At 57.5% G+C, this 13,093-nt stretch overlaps 6 protein-coding genes across 6 annotated transcripts; 1 reads left to right on the top strand and 5 right to left on the bottom strand.

Annotated features, from left to right (window-relative positions):
• Positions 1 to 316: 316 nt before the first annotated feature.
• GGS23DRAFT_576512 (glucosamine-6-phosphate deaminase) lies at positions 317 to 1,845 on the bottom strand. The gene is made up of 2 exons (XM_051516857.1): positions 1,187 to 1,845; positions 317 to 1,117 (listed from the first exon to the last, which is right to left on the bottom strand). Exons 1-2 carry the CDS (start codon positions 1,679 to 1,681, stop codon positions 794 to 796), a joined length of 819 nt encoding a protein of 272 aa, XP_051370079.1. The 5' UTR covers positions 1,682 to 1,845; the 3' UTR covers positions 317 to 793.
• GGS23DRAFT_148200 (uncharacterized protein) lies at positions 1,791 to 2,579 on the bottom strand. Its single transcript, XM_051511334.1, has 2 exons — positions 2,442 to 2,579; positions 1,791 to 2,187 (listed from the first exon to the last, which is right to left on the bottom strand). The coding sequence occupies exons 1-2, from the start codon at positions 2,484 to 2,486 to the stop codon at positions 1,900 to 1,902; spliced, it is 333 nt and encodes a 110-aa protein (XP_051370078.1). The 5' UTR covers positions 2,487 to 2,579; the 3' UTR covers positions 1,791 to 1,899.
• A 3,015-nt stretch (positions 2,580 to 5,594) lies between these two features.
• On the top strand, positions 5,595 to 7,555 carry GGS23DRAFT_148163 (hexokinase). The gene is made up of 3 exons (XM_051511333.1): positions 5,595 to 6,295; positions 6,356 to 6,928; positions 7,003 to 7,555. Exons 1-3 carry the CDS (start codon positions 5,697 to 5,699, stop codon positions 7,478 to 7,480), a joined length of 1,650 nt encoding a protein of 549 aa, XP_051370077.1. The 5' UTR covers positions 5,595 to 5,696; the 3' UTR covers positions 7,481 to 7,555.
• Positions 7,556 to 7,957: 402 nt separating this feature from the next.
• Positions 7,958 to 8,506, bottom strand: GGS23DRAFT_148154 (uncharacterized protein). The gene has a single exon (XM_051511332.1). The coding sequence runs from the start codon at positions 8,454 to 8,456 to the stop codon at positions 8,058 to 8,060; it is 399 nt and encodes a 132-aa protein (XP_051370076.1). The 5' UTR covers positions 8,457 to 8,506; the 3' UTR covers positions 7,958 to 8,057.
• Positions 8,507 to 9,248: 742 nt separating this feature from the next.
• GGS23DRAFT_148145 (uncharacterized protein) lies at positions 9,249 to 10,068 on the bottom strand. Its single transcript, XM_051511331.1, has one exon. It carries the CDS (start codon positions 9,964 to 9,966, stop codon positions 9,316 to 9,318), a length of 651 nt encoding a protein of 216 aa, XP_051370075.1. The 5' UTR covers positions 9,967 to 10,068; the 3' UTR covers positions 9,249 to 9,315.
• Positions 9,852 to 12,125, bottom strand: GGS23DRAFT_148139 (p53-like transcription factor). The gene is made up of 3 exons (XM_051511330.1): positions 11,711 to 12,125; positions 10,176 to 11,537; positions 9,852 to 10,087 (listed from the first exon to the last, which is right to left on the bottom strand). The coding sequence occupies exons 1-3, from the start codon at positions 11,845 to 11,847 to the stop codon at positions 9,970 to 9,972; spliced, it is 1,617 nt and encodes a 538-aa protein (XP_051370074.1). The 5' UTR covers positions 11,848 to 12,125; the 3' UTR covers positions 9,852 to 9,969.
• Between the last annotated feature and the right edge of the window lie 968 nt (positions 12,126 to 13,093).

Here is a 13,093-nt window from a genome sequence, read left to right as displayed (position 1 = left end):
TGCGCCTAACAATACTCCATATTCTTCATCGTCATCAGCGTCGTAGCGGGGTTGGCCAAGCCAGCCGAATCGAGAACCCAAGACCAGACTTCGTGCAGACTTGGCCCGAATAGCCTCCCATCTTATCGACTGGCGCGGCCTCGTTTACTCAATTAAGTACGATTGCGCCGCGCTTATGCGATAGCGACGTGACATAGTAGCATTCCGATCCTTAACAGATCGCGATAATGTTATGGTAGATATCATACCTGTCCACCTCCTATAAGAAGAGACGAGGAGCGAGATACGCAGGGATGTGTATACCTACCTGCCTAATATGCACCGCAGAAAGGATACAGGAGCGTACAAAATACGAGTAACGGAAAACACAGAGACAACGCAAATGAATAGTATGATATGTATATATTTGGGTATCTAAATAAAAGAGGTATCTAATGACCTGGTGAGACCCGACTGTCTATACATACACGCATACTTACACACCCCTTTCTTCATGGTGATCGCTATCTTACTATCGTCGACGAAAATAAGCATACAGAGCCACCCGACCCAAAGAACGAGAGATGTCGGCCTAGTCTCTATCTCCCTAAGATGTAATCCCGCAGCAGGTGACTACCCCCGCATAATATCGCTGTTAATCTTCTAACCGCCGAGTAACGAGTAAGTATCCGGTTGGCTCTCTCAATTCAACCCTTAGAGCGTCTAGACGTCCGGTTGACCCTGCCTGAGACGAAGGAAATCACACAGCCCATCTAAGCCTACCTGATACCGGGAGTTGCCCAAAAGGGCTTTTTCACGCCCCAACGCTGGCCACCCGGTGCTGTTGATGCTCTGGTTGCGGGGTCAGTCGCCTCGAGATGTCGGGTATCCCCTTGACTCGATCCGCCATCCGATCCGGGATTAGGTCCGGAGATACCGACCGGATCGGGTATTCAGTGGCCGGCGTCGCCAGTAATAGGCGGGACGTCATGGGCTGCGGCGCTAGGATGGTGGGAGACTGCACCTCGTTGATCACCGTTCTCGGTATCGGCGCCGGCTTTGGCCCGGTTCGGATGCGCGAGGGTAGGATCTGCTCGAAGCCTTGTTGCTTGGCAACCTGCTCGATGCTCTTGAAGTACTGCGGTAAATCAATTTAGCCGGCGGCCTTCCACGCCTTGCATAAGGGTTCACGCAGGAGTAATTTTACCTTGACCGTCTTCACCTGCAGCTCGAGGGTTGCATCCTCATCACACACTATCATCGGGTGGGGGTGTAGTTGGAGGCTCGAAAGCGTCCACATGTGATTGACGCCTTGCTCGATGCATTTCTGTAGAGCGAGCGCCTTGCGGGCGCCGAGGATGATGATGACGATTTCCCTCGCCTCGAGGACGGTCTGGACGCCAACCGTCAAGGCCATCTTGGGGACCTTGTCAATTTCGTTGCCGAAGAACCGGGAGTTGGCCAGGATCGTATCGTAGGCCAGGGTCTTTACGCGGGTCCTCGAGGCGAGGCTGGAGCCGGGTTCGTTGAAGGCGAGATGGCCGTCTTCGCCGATCCCGCCCAGGAACAAGTCGATGCCTCCGGCACGCTTGATCTTGACCTCATACTCGACGCATTCAGCCTCAAGATTCTCGGCGTTTCCATTGAGAATGTGGACATTGTTTGGGTTCACGTTGACGTGGGAGAAGAAATGCCTCCACATGAAGGAGTGATAGCTCTCGGGATGGTCTCGAGGGATGCCAACATATTCGTCCTACTCTGATATTAACGCTATTCCCGTGCCAATACACACACAGAGAAGGAAGAGGTAGAGAGGGAGAGAAAAAGACAACACTACGCCGTACCATGTTGAAAGTGACCACATTTTCGAAGGATATCTATCAGCTGCGTATTAGTCTTGTTGCAAAGCGTCAGCCTGAGCTATGGTCGATCTTCACATACGTTCCCAGCCTTGTACTGCTCAACTAAGATCTTATATACTCCGAGCGGACTCGAACCGGTAGGCAGACCAAGCACGAAGGGGTGTGCCGGCGTAGGGTTGAAGTGTCGAATCCGCTCGATAACGTAGTGAGCCACGTAGGCGCTGGCCGTCTCCGAGTTCTCGCGGATGATGAGCCTCATCTTGGAGATAGTCCCGCTTGGGTATATTTGATAAGAGTACGACGAGTAGTGTCGCGGCGAGTTTGCGACTGGATAGCAGCAGCAGCTCTGGATTTGGTATTTAGAGAGGTAAGCAGGCAGGCAAGCATGCGTATCTCTTTGTTGGGTAGCTCAAAGAAATAGGAGGGAGACCCCTCCTCGAACTACTAGCACAGGATGGGTAGTCATTATGAGCAACGGATTCGGGGTGACCTAAGCAACAGGAAAGGCCTCAACGTGACGGCATCGGGTCGGCCACCGATAATGGAACGTTTAGGCCGGATTGGCTGGTTCCCCACCGCAAGCAACGATGGGTATCTTACACTTGTGACTGGATAGGGGAGGCTGCCGGAACGTTGTAGTAGCATAGCTACCTGTCCATAGCATGGCCGAGGTCATGTGGTGCCCAGGGCCACCTGGTTGGCTGCTCTGCGAGCCGCGAATCACCGGCCTTCGACCAGCCAACCATAGGTTCCATCGCCGCCTGGTCGGGAAACGGACAGGGCATTAGTATCTGGTTGCGCAGGGCCTTCCCCGGAGATCTCGGTCGTTGGCATGGGATCGAAGGGGGGGGAGGGGGGAGGGCCACTGTAGAAAATCACGATGAGTCTCTAGGATGGGCGAGAAAGCGACACAAAGAGGGGAGCACCAAGCTCTTCCTCCTCCTCCTCTTCTCGTCGATACCTAACTAGGTAGGCTAACGTAGCTTCGAGATACCATCTCACCATAGTGGGGTCATGCCGGCCGGTCTGGGAATTCCCGTTCCACATGCTCGGGAACGGTCCCCTAATCTGGGACTTTTTCTTTTCGTTTCTTTTTCCCGTTTCGATCGGCGGGAGGCTTCGGTTGTCAAATCGGTACGCGAATCAACACAGGCCCTGCCGCATCACAGGAGGGCTAGACGGGGGTCTCTCGCACACATTGGTCGTCACCGGAGCCGCAAGCTGGATTAGGAAACATCACAACAACACCACCACACTTCCGTAGCGACGAGGAATAACGCATAGACGAACACGGCAGCTCGCTCTGTAGCACAGAAGTAGCACAGAGACGGGCAGTCGGCTAAGGGCAACTCACGGCAGAGACACGTCAAGGGGGGGAGGGAGCGCGAGAGGAGAAGAATAGACGAAGCCGAGAGAGAGGGCGAGGTGGTGATTTGTGGGGAGGGAGAAGAGAATGAAGTCAGCGGGTTGCCAGTGGCCGCTAACAGAGGAGGTAGGTACCTCCTACCAGGTGGTACTTGGGTTTAACAAGTACAACACCTCTACATGTAGCAGGTTAGGTACCTACAGATAATAGGAGGAGCGCATTACATCAGGCATCCACAATTAAGGTATCTAGGTACCTCCTATCTAAGGTACCTACTTAATTATTCAGCAAGCCACTAGCACAACTCCGGCGCGGTTGTGGCGCGTCGGTCTCCTTTATAGTACCGCCAGGGGGTTGCACCACCCCCCCCGGTGCCAGGTAGCAGGTTAACAGCTACACAGGCACGGCCGTTCTAGTCCCTACTAGCTTGCGAGTAGTCCCCATCAGGGGGGAGGCAGTGTTGGCGTAGACATTACTAGGTCCGCTACGTTCCATAGGCCCAGTGGGCCTCTCGGGCAGGCGCAGAGAGGATATTAGGTTACCTATTGTACCTCGAGAAGGCAGACGTGTGCATGCGCCATGTGGCTCGTGCAGGATGGGGCTGGGCGATCCCTTCGCTCCCTTCGCTCCCTTCGCCGGCTCCCTCGAATGCCCGTTCCGGTAGGTACTAGGCAGGTACCTATTTGCGTCCGGCTTACCTCGGCACCTTAGTAAGGCGGCAGTCATCCAATGACCGGCCAGCCGGCGACTAAAAATAGGAGGCAGTGGGGATCTTTCTGGGGATTTGCATGCAATTGCGAAGTCGTCACTCATTTCCCTCGAGTCAAGTCGTAGGAGGTAAGTACCTACCTACCTACGGGTAATACATAATCTGCCTCAGTCGGGTACCTGCTGCTGCCACCAGCTGCCACCGGCACTGTAGGTACTACCATCACTACCACCACCACTACGACTACTAGGTATTACTACTACTACACTACTACTGCTATTACCTGCTACCTACCTACCGCCACCGCTACCACCACCGCTACCACCACCGCTACCACCACCGCTACCACTATTACTACATACCACTGCTCACTAAAAAAAAAAAGAGGTACCGACAACTGCGCAGTCTACAACGTTACATCTACGAGCAACCACCGCAACGAGACCCGACCCAGATGGCAGACAACGAACACCACGGTGAGACAATGTCATGTTGTTGTCCACTCCCTGCTCGTCTCCCTCTCTGGTCGGCTTCTACGGTCCTTTTCCTTCTATCGGCCCTTCGCCTGCCTTCCTCGATGCCGCCACCCCATTGGCCTCCTCGCGCGAACCTGGGTCCTGCTCCCACTCCTCCTATCATCATCGCCTTCGCGCCGCACGGCCAGAGGGAGCCACCAGCCCGTGGCTCGCCTACCTAGGTACCTGACCTGCCGTCTGCCTCCCTAGCTGGCTGCTACCACCACCGCTCGTTATTGTTACCTGCGCCTGGCTGCTTCTATCGCGACCTGTCTCCGGTGCTACATGCGATCGAGCCCAGGACAGAAAGTCACCTGCCTTGCCCAGAGGTCCGGTGGCGCTGGACCCGTCGACGGTCCACTCTCTCCTGCCATCCCGTCCCGCCCTATCCCATATCGCCGGGCGCCCTCTACCATGCTGCTTGTTGCTATTGTCGTATCCTTAGTCTGTTAGGTGGTAATAGCCCGCCCTCGAACAAGCATAGCCGTAGCATACGGGAGCCACCTCGAGCCAGGGGGGGGGGGGGTTGGGAAAGCTGGACAAGCAAGCCCTTTCTCTTACACGCACTCGCACATGCGCCCAGACACACCTCCCCCTACCTCTCTCTCTCTCCCTCTTCGGCCATCTCGACATTACCTACCTCCCTGACCGAGGGTAACAGACCGTAAGGATACCTTACACTACGCGCTGACAGGCAAGCACAACTATTCTCGGGGGTTTTTAGGGGGGGGGGATTGTCCTTTTCTGTTTAACAATTCCCGTATCACTCACTACCGGGCGCCTGTATGAGTTGGCTGTCACTCGCTCTCATTGCGCCATCCGTCCATTCTGCTGTAACCCATCAGGTCGGTCTCATCCAGAGAGGGAGGAAGTCCTTCCCTCCCCCCTCGTGGTCTAAAAAATACCGGGGTCTTGGCTTCTCTATTCTTCCTCTCTCCTGGGACCGTACATTACCAGATCCAACCAGCGGGGTCGCCTTGTCGAACATCGAATTTGACCGGCAGGTTTCATTTCTGCCGTCCAGCCAGCTCCCGCCTATACGAACCCCAGCACGGCCTTGAGGAAACATTTCATCCTCCTGATCCAATTGCCTCATTCCCATTGGGACATGACGAATGTGTGTTGCTTGAGGGCAAAGAAAAAGTCTCGTGTTGGCTGCGGGACGTCGCCGTCTCCTCTCGCTCTAACCGGCCCGCCCATGTTACTGCCTTCATGAGTTGGATAAAATCCCACACAGCAACTCCGCAGAGTAGCCGTTCCTTGTCATGCAGCCACTCACTTCTGCAATGACTAGCCTTAAAAAATCGCTGTTGGCGGCCCTCAAGTCGTTTCTACGCGGTAGATCCTTCTTGCAGGCGCTGCTCGCGTTTTGGATCAGTCCCAAGACGCTGAACGAACACCGAGCTGGCGGGAAGCCGACCTTCCTGTCGAGAACCGTCGAGGATTTCCTGAGAGAGGCAGAGAGGCTGCTGCTGGGGCCCATCGACGGAGATGGACTGCGGAGGTACTCCTCAGAACTCAAGCGCCAGTTCCGGGAGCGGTTACAGAGCCATCCCGAATGCATGCTGCCATCCTTCAACCACCTCCTCCCCACCGGCAATGAGCGAGGCCGCTTTCTCGCTCTCGACGTCGGCGGGTCGACGCTGAGGGTCGGTCTGGTGGAGTTAAGAGGCCGTGGTACCACGGGGCGGGAGAGCGAGATCGTGCGGATGGTCGCCTTCAAGATCACGCCCGAGATCAGGATGCTGGAGGGCATGAGTTTCTTCGATTGGATGGCAGGTCGGATCCATGAAGTTGTCCAAAACGATATCGCGTCCGACCAAGAGATAATACCGATGGGCCTCGCCTGGAGCTTTCCGGTCGAGTAAGCTCGAAATCCCTCAAACCCGTCGCTCGGTATGGCAATGCTAACTTATTTCACAAGGCAAGTATCCCTCGGTGGCGGGCTTCTGCTTCCTATGGGGAAGGGACTCAGCGCCACTAATGGTCTCCTGGGCCAAGACCTGGGTGAGATCATCAAGTTTGCCTGCAAAAAACAGGGTCTCAACGTCCAGCTTTCCGCCATCGTCAACGACAGTTCGGCAACGCTATTATCGCAAGCCTACGTCTACGGCTCGACGCGGTTCGGCTTGATCTTGGGAACCGGCACTAACATTGCCGTCCACCTCCCCGTATCAGCGTTCAGCCGCGCCAAGTTCGGAAATCGGCCGGAGAGCTGGTTCGAGTCGGCGAGCCACGTCATCGTCAACACCGAGCTGGGCATGTTCGGGAAGGACATCCTACCTTTGACGAGGTGGGACGAACTTCTAAACGTATCGCACCCCCGGCCCGAGTTCCAACCCCTCGAGCACCTAGTCAGCGGTTACTATCTCGGCGAGATCTGCCGGCTCGCCATCGTCGAGGCCATCGAGACGACGGGACTGCTGGGCGGAAAGCTACCGCCGACGTTGGAGAAGCCGTACTCGCTCGACACCGAGATTCTATCAGCAATGGAAGCGTAAGTTCTCCCGCACAACCGCAGCTTTCTCGCCAGTAAACGAGACCCAGCACTAACGTGAGCGGACTACCCAGCGACACCTCCCCCACCCTCGAGAAAGCCCTCGCGCAATGGACGACGCACCATCCCTCCTCGGCCGGCCGGCCCACGCTAGCCGACATAAGCGCGATCCGCACGCTCGCGACCTTCATCTCACGGCGATCGGCGGCCCTGCTCGCGGCCTCTGTCTTCTCGCTGTGGGAGCTGCGACAGGAAACTGAGGCCGAGTACGTCGCCTCGGCGGCCACCGGGCCCCCCAAGAACGACAGCGCCGTCGCTCTCTCGTCGATCGACGGCAGCAAAGAGGAGGAAGCGACCAACACCAAGGTCGCCTTCAACGGATCCGTCATCGAGCACTACCCGCTGTATCGGGACGCGTGCCAGCGGTACATCAACGACCTCATGTCGCGCAGCGGGCATCCCGGATCGGTTGACCTCGTCCCTGCACACGAGAGCTCAATCCTCGGCGCCGCGATAGCCCTCGCGTGCGCGACGCCTTCAGCAGAGTCGTAGGAGCAGAGCACCGCGCCACACAAACCACCTGACCATCGACCACTCTTGCCTTCCCACCTCCACCCTAACTACGCGCCAGAGACAACGGGTGGGGTTGCTAAAAACACTAATAGTATAATCATCGTCGTCGTCGTCATAGCTCTTCCGTATCTACCTTGTTGCGTATATATGTATATATTCATATATGTCGTCACCTCTTTTTTCAACGCCCGTTTCCGCGATTTTTTGCGCCCGAGGAATGACAGGGCCGTGGTCAGGAGGGAGGGAGGGATGCTTTAGCTCGCTCAGTGGAAGGAGGAACGAGAGAGAGGAGAGGGGGAAGAAGCATGGAGCGCTTCGAGCTGCCGGAGAAGGCGAGGATAAACCCCGAATCCCCATCTGTTAACAGGGGGAGGGCGGCGGCCTAGACATGGGATCTGCGGTGCGCCGCGGTGCCCGTAACACGGGCGTATGATTCGGCTAGACTTGTAAAGGGGGGTAAGGGAGGGGGGGATGCAAGGAGGCAAGGGCTGAGAAAAGGGGAGTCCCAAGCCTGGCTGCCTACAACAGCAACCGACGGACAATCTATATATCCCGCTTATAGAATAATAGGCATTGGTTTTCTTTTTTCTTTTTTTCCTCTCCTAGCTTTCTGCACGCGTAGCCGTCTAGCACACGGCGCCGACGACGGGTAGGAGCAAGCGGGGGCAGCAGCAGCGTAAAGTTCATAACTGTCCAAATATATAACGGGCGACAAAGAGAGGGCGAGGAGACAGGCAGACAGAGAGACACACGTCGTTGGAGATTCTTGCGAGACGAACAGACGAATGAAGGGGTGAATGAATAAACGAACGAACGAAACAACCCGAAATGAGCAAGCGAACGACGGCGAGCCCGGCACCAGCGCCTCCGACGCCGCAGTGAGTATCGCGCCGCCTACTAGTAGACGATAGATAGATCCTTGCCAACCAGGCGCCTGTGCGGAGGGGGCTCGCATCCCCCCCCGAGAGAAAACCTGTATCTTCCCCTCCCCCCCGTGCCCGTTCGCCTCCCCCCCTCCCCCCAATTCCTACCTTCCCTCGAGGGAAAAAGAGGGAGGAGGGGACGAGAGGACTCGGCTCGACACACCCGGCCGCGCCCCGACCCGGGTCCCCCTCCCCTTCCGCCAGCGCGCCCCGCGGAGCTGCGCGCGCAGAGCTCCACACTGGCGCCCGCTATCTATATACGCGCCGCGCGCATCGCCGCCATGTACTTTACCACGGGCGTCGCCGTCGCCGCTAGTCGCACGCGTGCAGCCGCGGGCGCCGCTGGGCGGGAGCCAGAGAGCACCACCGCGTTTCGGGCCGGCACGAGACAGCCCGCGACGGGAGGGCGGGTCGGGCAGGCAGGCAGGGTGGCCCAGGGGGGCCAAGTTAGTCGCTCGCCTTCGGGGCGGACGCGCCCGAAAGAAGGGAAGGGGGAAAAAAAAGCGCGACAGGAGCGTCGAGTCGCCTTCTCCGGTACGGGGAAGAAGCACGGCCTGGATATGCCTACGGCGCCTCCTCGCGCTGCTGGGAGGGGGGGGGAGGGCCACACTAGGGCGAGCGGGGGGGGGGGGGGAGCAAACGCAGAAGCACTTGGGGGCGGACGAAAAGCGAGAAAGACTTGTTTTCTCTTCTCTCCCTTTCGCGGTTTTCCGCTCAAAGCATGTCCATCCCCACACGTTCCCAAACCCCGCGCTAGAATGCTACATGCATGCGTACATACGTACATCGACGGCGAGAGAAAGGAGGCACACAGCACCGTCCGCCCCCCTGGCCCCCCTCGTAGGAAACGAAATAGGGGAGAGGGGGGGACCGCGCAGCGACATGAAAAAGCTATGTAGACATTCGGAATACCCTAGTAGGCATCAGGGTAGCGAGGTCAACGTGAAATTGGTATGATTCGGCCTTCATAGTACAGGTAGATGAGGCAGGCAGATATATAAGATATAACAGATCCGGCGTCCGGATCCCCTCTCGTCTTCCCCACTCCCCCTGAGTTTTTGCTTTTCCACCGCGATCCTCTCCCGTTGCGAAGGTTAAGGTAAACGGCAAACGCTTGTCAAATGTGGTGCATATATATTCTCGAACGCGCGTGTACTGTGTACCATGCCATCGTCGTGTTTGTGGTGGTGGTGGTGGTAGTGGTGGTAGTAGTGATGATGGTGGTAATAGTCGCCTCGGCGCGTTTCCTTCCCCTGCTCGCTCGCTTGCCTGCCTGCCTGCCTGCCTGCCTGCCTTCTTGCCTAGTGTAGGTATCTTTGATAGTTTAAAAAAATGGTATATATATATATATAGATTGGCCCATCGCCGTCGAATATGCCAATGCCGGTTTTCAAGTTTCCGCGATGCCTGTGCGATCACGTCGGAGATCACGTCGGAGATCATGTCGAAGATCATGTCGAAGATCGGGACCGGAGCGTTAGGGAGCGCTGCGAGATGTCGACATACGTGTGCAGATAAAAGGTACGTGTAACGGGCGCACATCTCCTATTCGGCCGAGAAGTACCTCTTGGACTTGTTCCGGATCTGCTGCGCTTTGATCTCTTGGGGGACGGCGATGTGGTGAACGATGTGGGGTCGGTATACCGTGTCCACGAGTGGTGTCCTGTCGCGGCGACAACGATTAGTAATCCGTCGTAGCTCCCTGCAAGCGGAGACAGCATGCTATGATATAAAAGACGGTATAACCTTACCAGTCATCCACGCTCAGCGGGAAATATTCGTATAGCTCCTCTTCCTCCTCCATCGGGCTCCCGCCCAGGCCGTGGCTCGTCGACGTCCGATGGAGCCTCGGGCTGGTCAGCGAGTCCGAGTTGGAGCGATTGTTCGGGCTCCGCTCGTCCTCCGAGAGAGAGAGGTTGATCGGCACCGAAGGGGTTGCCGTGGTATTCTTCACATGGCTGCCGAGCGTGTGCGTCTTGCTCAGATGTGGTTCCTTCCCCCACGATGGCACGGGGGGCCGACTCGGGTTCGGCGAGAGCGCCATTCTCTTGGCGGGCGGAGCCTGGGAGCCGGCTTGTCCGTCGCCGTTCGCCGGCGTCGCAGGCGCTGCCCAAGGCGACTGGGGCCCGGTATTCCCGGGGGTCGGGCCCTGGTATTGTGAGGCGTGCGGGTTGTGCGGGTTGTGCGACGCGTCTGACCGCTCCGTCTTCAAACCCGAAGCGGCGCTCGCGTCGCTCTGCGTCCGGGTGCGTTCCGCCGGCCCAGGAGTCTTCTTGTCGACCGTGAGGTGCACGTCTTTTCTGCTGTCGAAGTTCCGTGGGCTACGTCCGCGCACGATAACCGGCCCGCTCTGGATGTCGGCGATCTTCATGAGCTCACCGCCAGTCTTCATCTTGCCTAGTAAGCTGATCTGCACGGCATAGTGCTGCTGGAGCCCTTTCCGCCGGCCATTGTTCGCCGTTGCGCTCTTAAATTGCAACCGCTTCCACGAGACAGGTATGCTGACGCGGTGGCCGTCGACTTCCTGGCCGCCGCTAAGGTCGAGCGCGATTTTCGGCGGGGCGCCAGCCACCTTGGTCTCTTGCGCATCGCCCAGGGCCGGGTTCCCGTTCTTCCAGGGGATGGAGATGATCTCGGTGGTTTTGCCTTCGATGCTCTCGATGGCAGATATCGAAGCGTAGAATTCCACTATGGGTATGGAGCGACCTTGCTCATTCATGACTTGGGAGCAGTGTCGCGGCATCGTGATCTGGCCGGAGCATTGCCACAAGTTACGTCGGTAACAGGTCAGCTCGAGAGGTCGGCCGCCCGACTCGCCGCCAAATACATCCTCGGCGACGAAGAACATGCCGTACAGCTCGGCGGACATGCCCACCTCGGAATACGTACCCAACGCATCGTCGAGAGGGGTGGCCTTTACGGTCGCTGCCGAGAAGCTGAGGAGTTTGTCGTCGGGTTGTTGCGGGGAGGATCCTTCGTGAAAATCTTCGGGGTGTGGCGCAGCCTCGTAGGGCTTGGAGTAGTTGAAGGGATCTTCGAACGTCGTCGAAAAGGTCTCGAAATCGTAGGAAGTAGCAAATGGCAAAGGGGGTAGGTTGCCATTTACATTGTCCCTGCTCGGGCCGTTTGGTTAGTGATTCGGTCTCTCACCACCCCCTACCCCCCACGGCGTAACCATCTACACACGTAACAACGCGCATCCGCGCCCACATGCCCAGATAGATACGCCGGCGGTGAGACCGTTCGCCCGCAGCGAAGGGGAGGGATGCGCCTGCGGAGGACTTACAGCATGGACTCGTCAAAGTTGAGGTCGGGATCGAAAGCGTCGATGCCCAGACCCGAGGCGGACATGGCATTCAGTCCCATGGCGTCTCCCGGGCTGGCGCCTGACTGCAGCGCCGGCATAGAGTTGTAAGTCGTCATCGCATCGTAAAGGGCCGACGCCCTGTGCGGCCCGCGGTGGACAGTCAATGCGGATGTTAGTTTTCGGTAGCTGGCCCGACGGCTGAGGCAGCTGGATAGCTGGGGGGTTGGGACGGAGATGTGGATGCGATGGATGGTTTAAGGGGGAGGAGCAGGCAGCGGGATCGGATGATGATGATAATGATGATGATGATGATGGCCGGGAGTGAGAGTGACCGTGGCGATAATGAAGGGAGGTTCCTCGAGGCCGGGGATTTCGTCCAATAGTGCTATCTATCCAACGGACCACTCAGCAGGGGGCAGCTTTTTCACGATTGGCAAGATAAGTGGAGTGCGGCTGTTCGCAACAGTCGAGATGCAGTGAATAGGGAGAAGAATTAGCATTAGCTGCTCCGAGATGGTCTGGTGCTGGACCGGGGTCAGGGCCTCGTGCGCCGAATGAGAGCCGGGAGAAATAATAATAATAATAATAACAGCGGTAATAATTACAAAGGGCTGGGGATCCCGAGGCAAGGTAAGCAGAGTAGGCAGGGCGTAGGCCGGTAGGATTGGACAGGATGGGAATGGGGGACCGGGGAAGAAGAGACGAGACGAAGATGAGGGAGACGACTCGGACGAGCCAGAGAGAGAGCTACATCGGTGGCGATGGGATAACGGAAGTGGAGGAGGCGCCAATCACTTCTCGGGGCGGCCCAGGGGTGGTGGCACTTTGGGGGGGAAGGATGGGAAGAAGAAGCGCAGGCTACAGACTATCAGACCCAGCCTCGCCAAAACACATGTCGAGACACCTGCTAGACGTGCCTACGCCGCCTGAACTGTGGTGCGATTAGGTACATCACCCACCTGTAGACTGCCTTGACCTACCTAGCTAGGTGACCTTCATAGGCACTTACCTCTACTTGCTATCGCCTATTGCCTCTAAATGCCAACATTACCCACCAAGTTGGTTGTCTCTGGGCAACTTGGGCGCACGCGCACACCCTACTACTGATTGGCCTACATCCCCCCCCCTCCCTCGGCCTCCTCCTCGACCTTCCCAGGTAGTTGACAAATGGCACCGGCGCGTGCCGCACCTCGCGTCGGCTTGCCGTTGCATCACGTACTGCGCAGCACCTACAAGTCCGGCACCACCCGCCTGAGAGGGGCATAGCGCGGACGTTGGGGTCTGGGCGGGGGACTGGGGTGCGCCGTTCGTTCTCTTTGGATTCCTCCTCACATGTCCGCCTCCCCATGTGTGTGCGCACGT

The sequence above is a fragment of the Durotheca rogersii genome, assembly GCF_024521655.1.
Source record: "Durotheca rogersii strain YMJ 92031201 chromosome Unknown GGS23scaffold_18, whole genome shotgun sequence".
Taxonomy (NCBI): Eukaryota; Fungi; Ascomycota; class Sordariomycetes; order Xylariales; family Xylariaceae; genus Durotheca; species Durotheca rogersii.
Note: the sequence above shows the minus strand (reverse complement) of the source record. Positions and strands in the feature narration are given on the sequence as shown.

What these genes read in the sequence shown, in the direction of transcription:
- GGS23DRAFT_576512 (XM_051516857.1), bottom strand. Translation starts at nt 1,681, where the DNA reads ATGTGGAGGCATTTCTTCTCCCACGTCAACGTGAACCCAAACAATGTC. An exon ending in TGCAGGTGAAGACGGTCAAG is followed by an intron (nt 1,118 to 1,186) that starts GTAAAATTACTC and finishes GATTTACCGCAG; the next exon opens with TACTTCAAGAGCATCGAGCA.
- GGS23DRAFT_148200 (XM_051511334.1), bottom strand. Translation starts at nt 2,486, where the DNA reads ATGCTACTACAACGTTCCGGCAGCCTCCCCTATCCAGTCACAAGT. An exon ending in TCCCCTATCCAGTCACAAGT is followed by an intron (nt 2,188 to 2,441) that starts GTAAGATACCCA and finishes TACCAAATCCAG; the next exon opens with AGCTGCTGCTGCTATCCAGT.
- GGS23DRAFT_148163 (XM_051511333.1), top strand. Translation starts at nt 5,697, where the DNA reads ATGCAGCCACTCACTTCTGCAATGACTAGCCTTAAAAAATCGCTGTTG. An exon ending in GCCTGGAGCTTTCCGGTCGA is followed by an intron (nt 6,296 to 6,355) that starts GTAAGCTCGAAA and finishes TTATTTCACAAG; the next exon opens with GCAAGTATCCCTCGGTGGCG. An exon ending in ATTCTATCAGCAATGGAAGC is followed by an intron (nt 6,929 to 7,002) that starts GTAAGTTCTCCC and finishes CGGACTACCCAG; the next exon opens with CGACACCTCCCCCACCCTCG.
- GGS23DRAFT_148154 (XM_051511332.1), bottom strand. Translation starts at nt 8,456, where the DNA reads ATGCGAGCCCCCTCCGCACAGGCGCCTGGTTGGCAAGGATCTATCTAT.
- GGS23DRAFT_148145 (XM_051511331.1), bottom strand. Translation starts at nt 9,966, where the DNA reads ATGTGCGCCCGTTACACGTACCTTTTATCTGCACACGTATGTCGACAT.
- GGS23DRAFT_148139 (XM_051511330.1), bottom strand. Translation starts at nt 11,847, where the DNA reads ATGACGACTTACAACTCTATGCCGGCGCTGCAGTCAGGCGCCAGCCCG. An exon ending in AACTTTGACGAGTCCATGCT is followed by an intron (nt 11,538 to 11,710) that starts GTAAGTCCTCCG and finishes CGGCCCGAGCAG; the next exon opens with GGACAATGTAAATGGCAACC. An exon ending in CCGCTGAGCGTGGATGACTG is followed by an intron (nt 10,088 to 10,175) that starts GTAAGGTTATAC and finishes TCGCCGCGACAG; the next exon opens with GACACCACTCGTGGACACGG.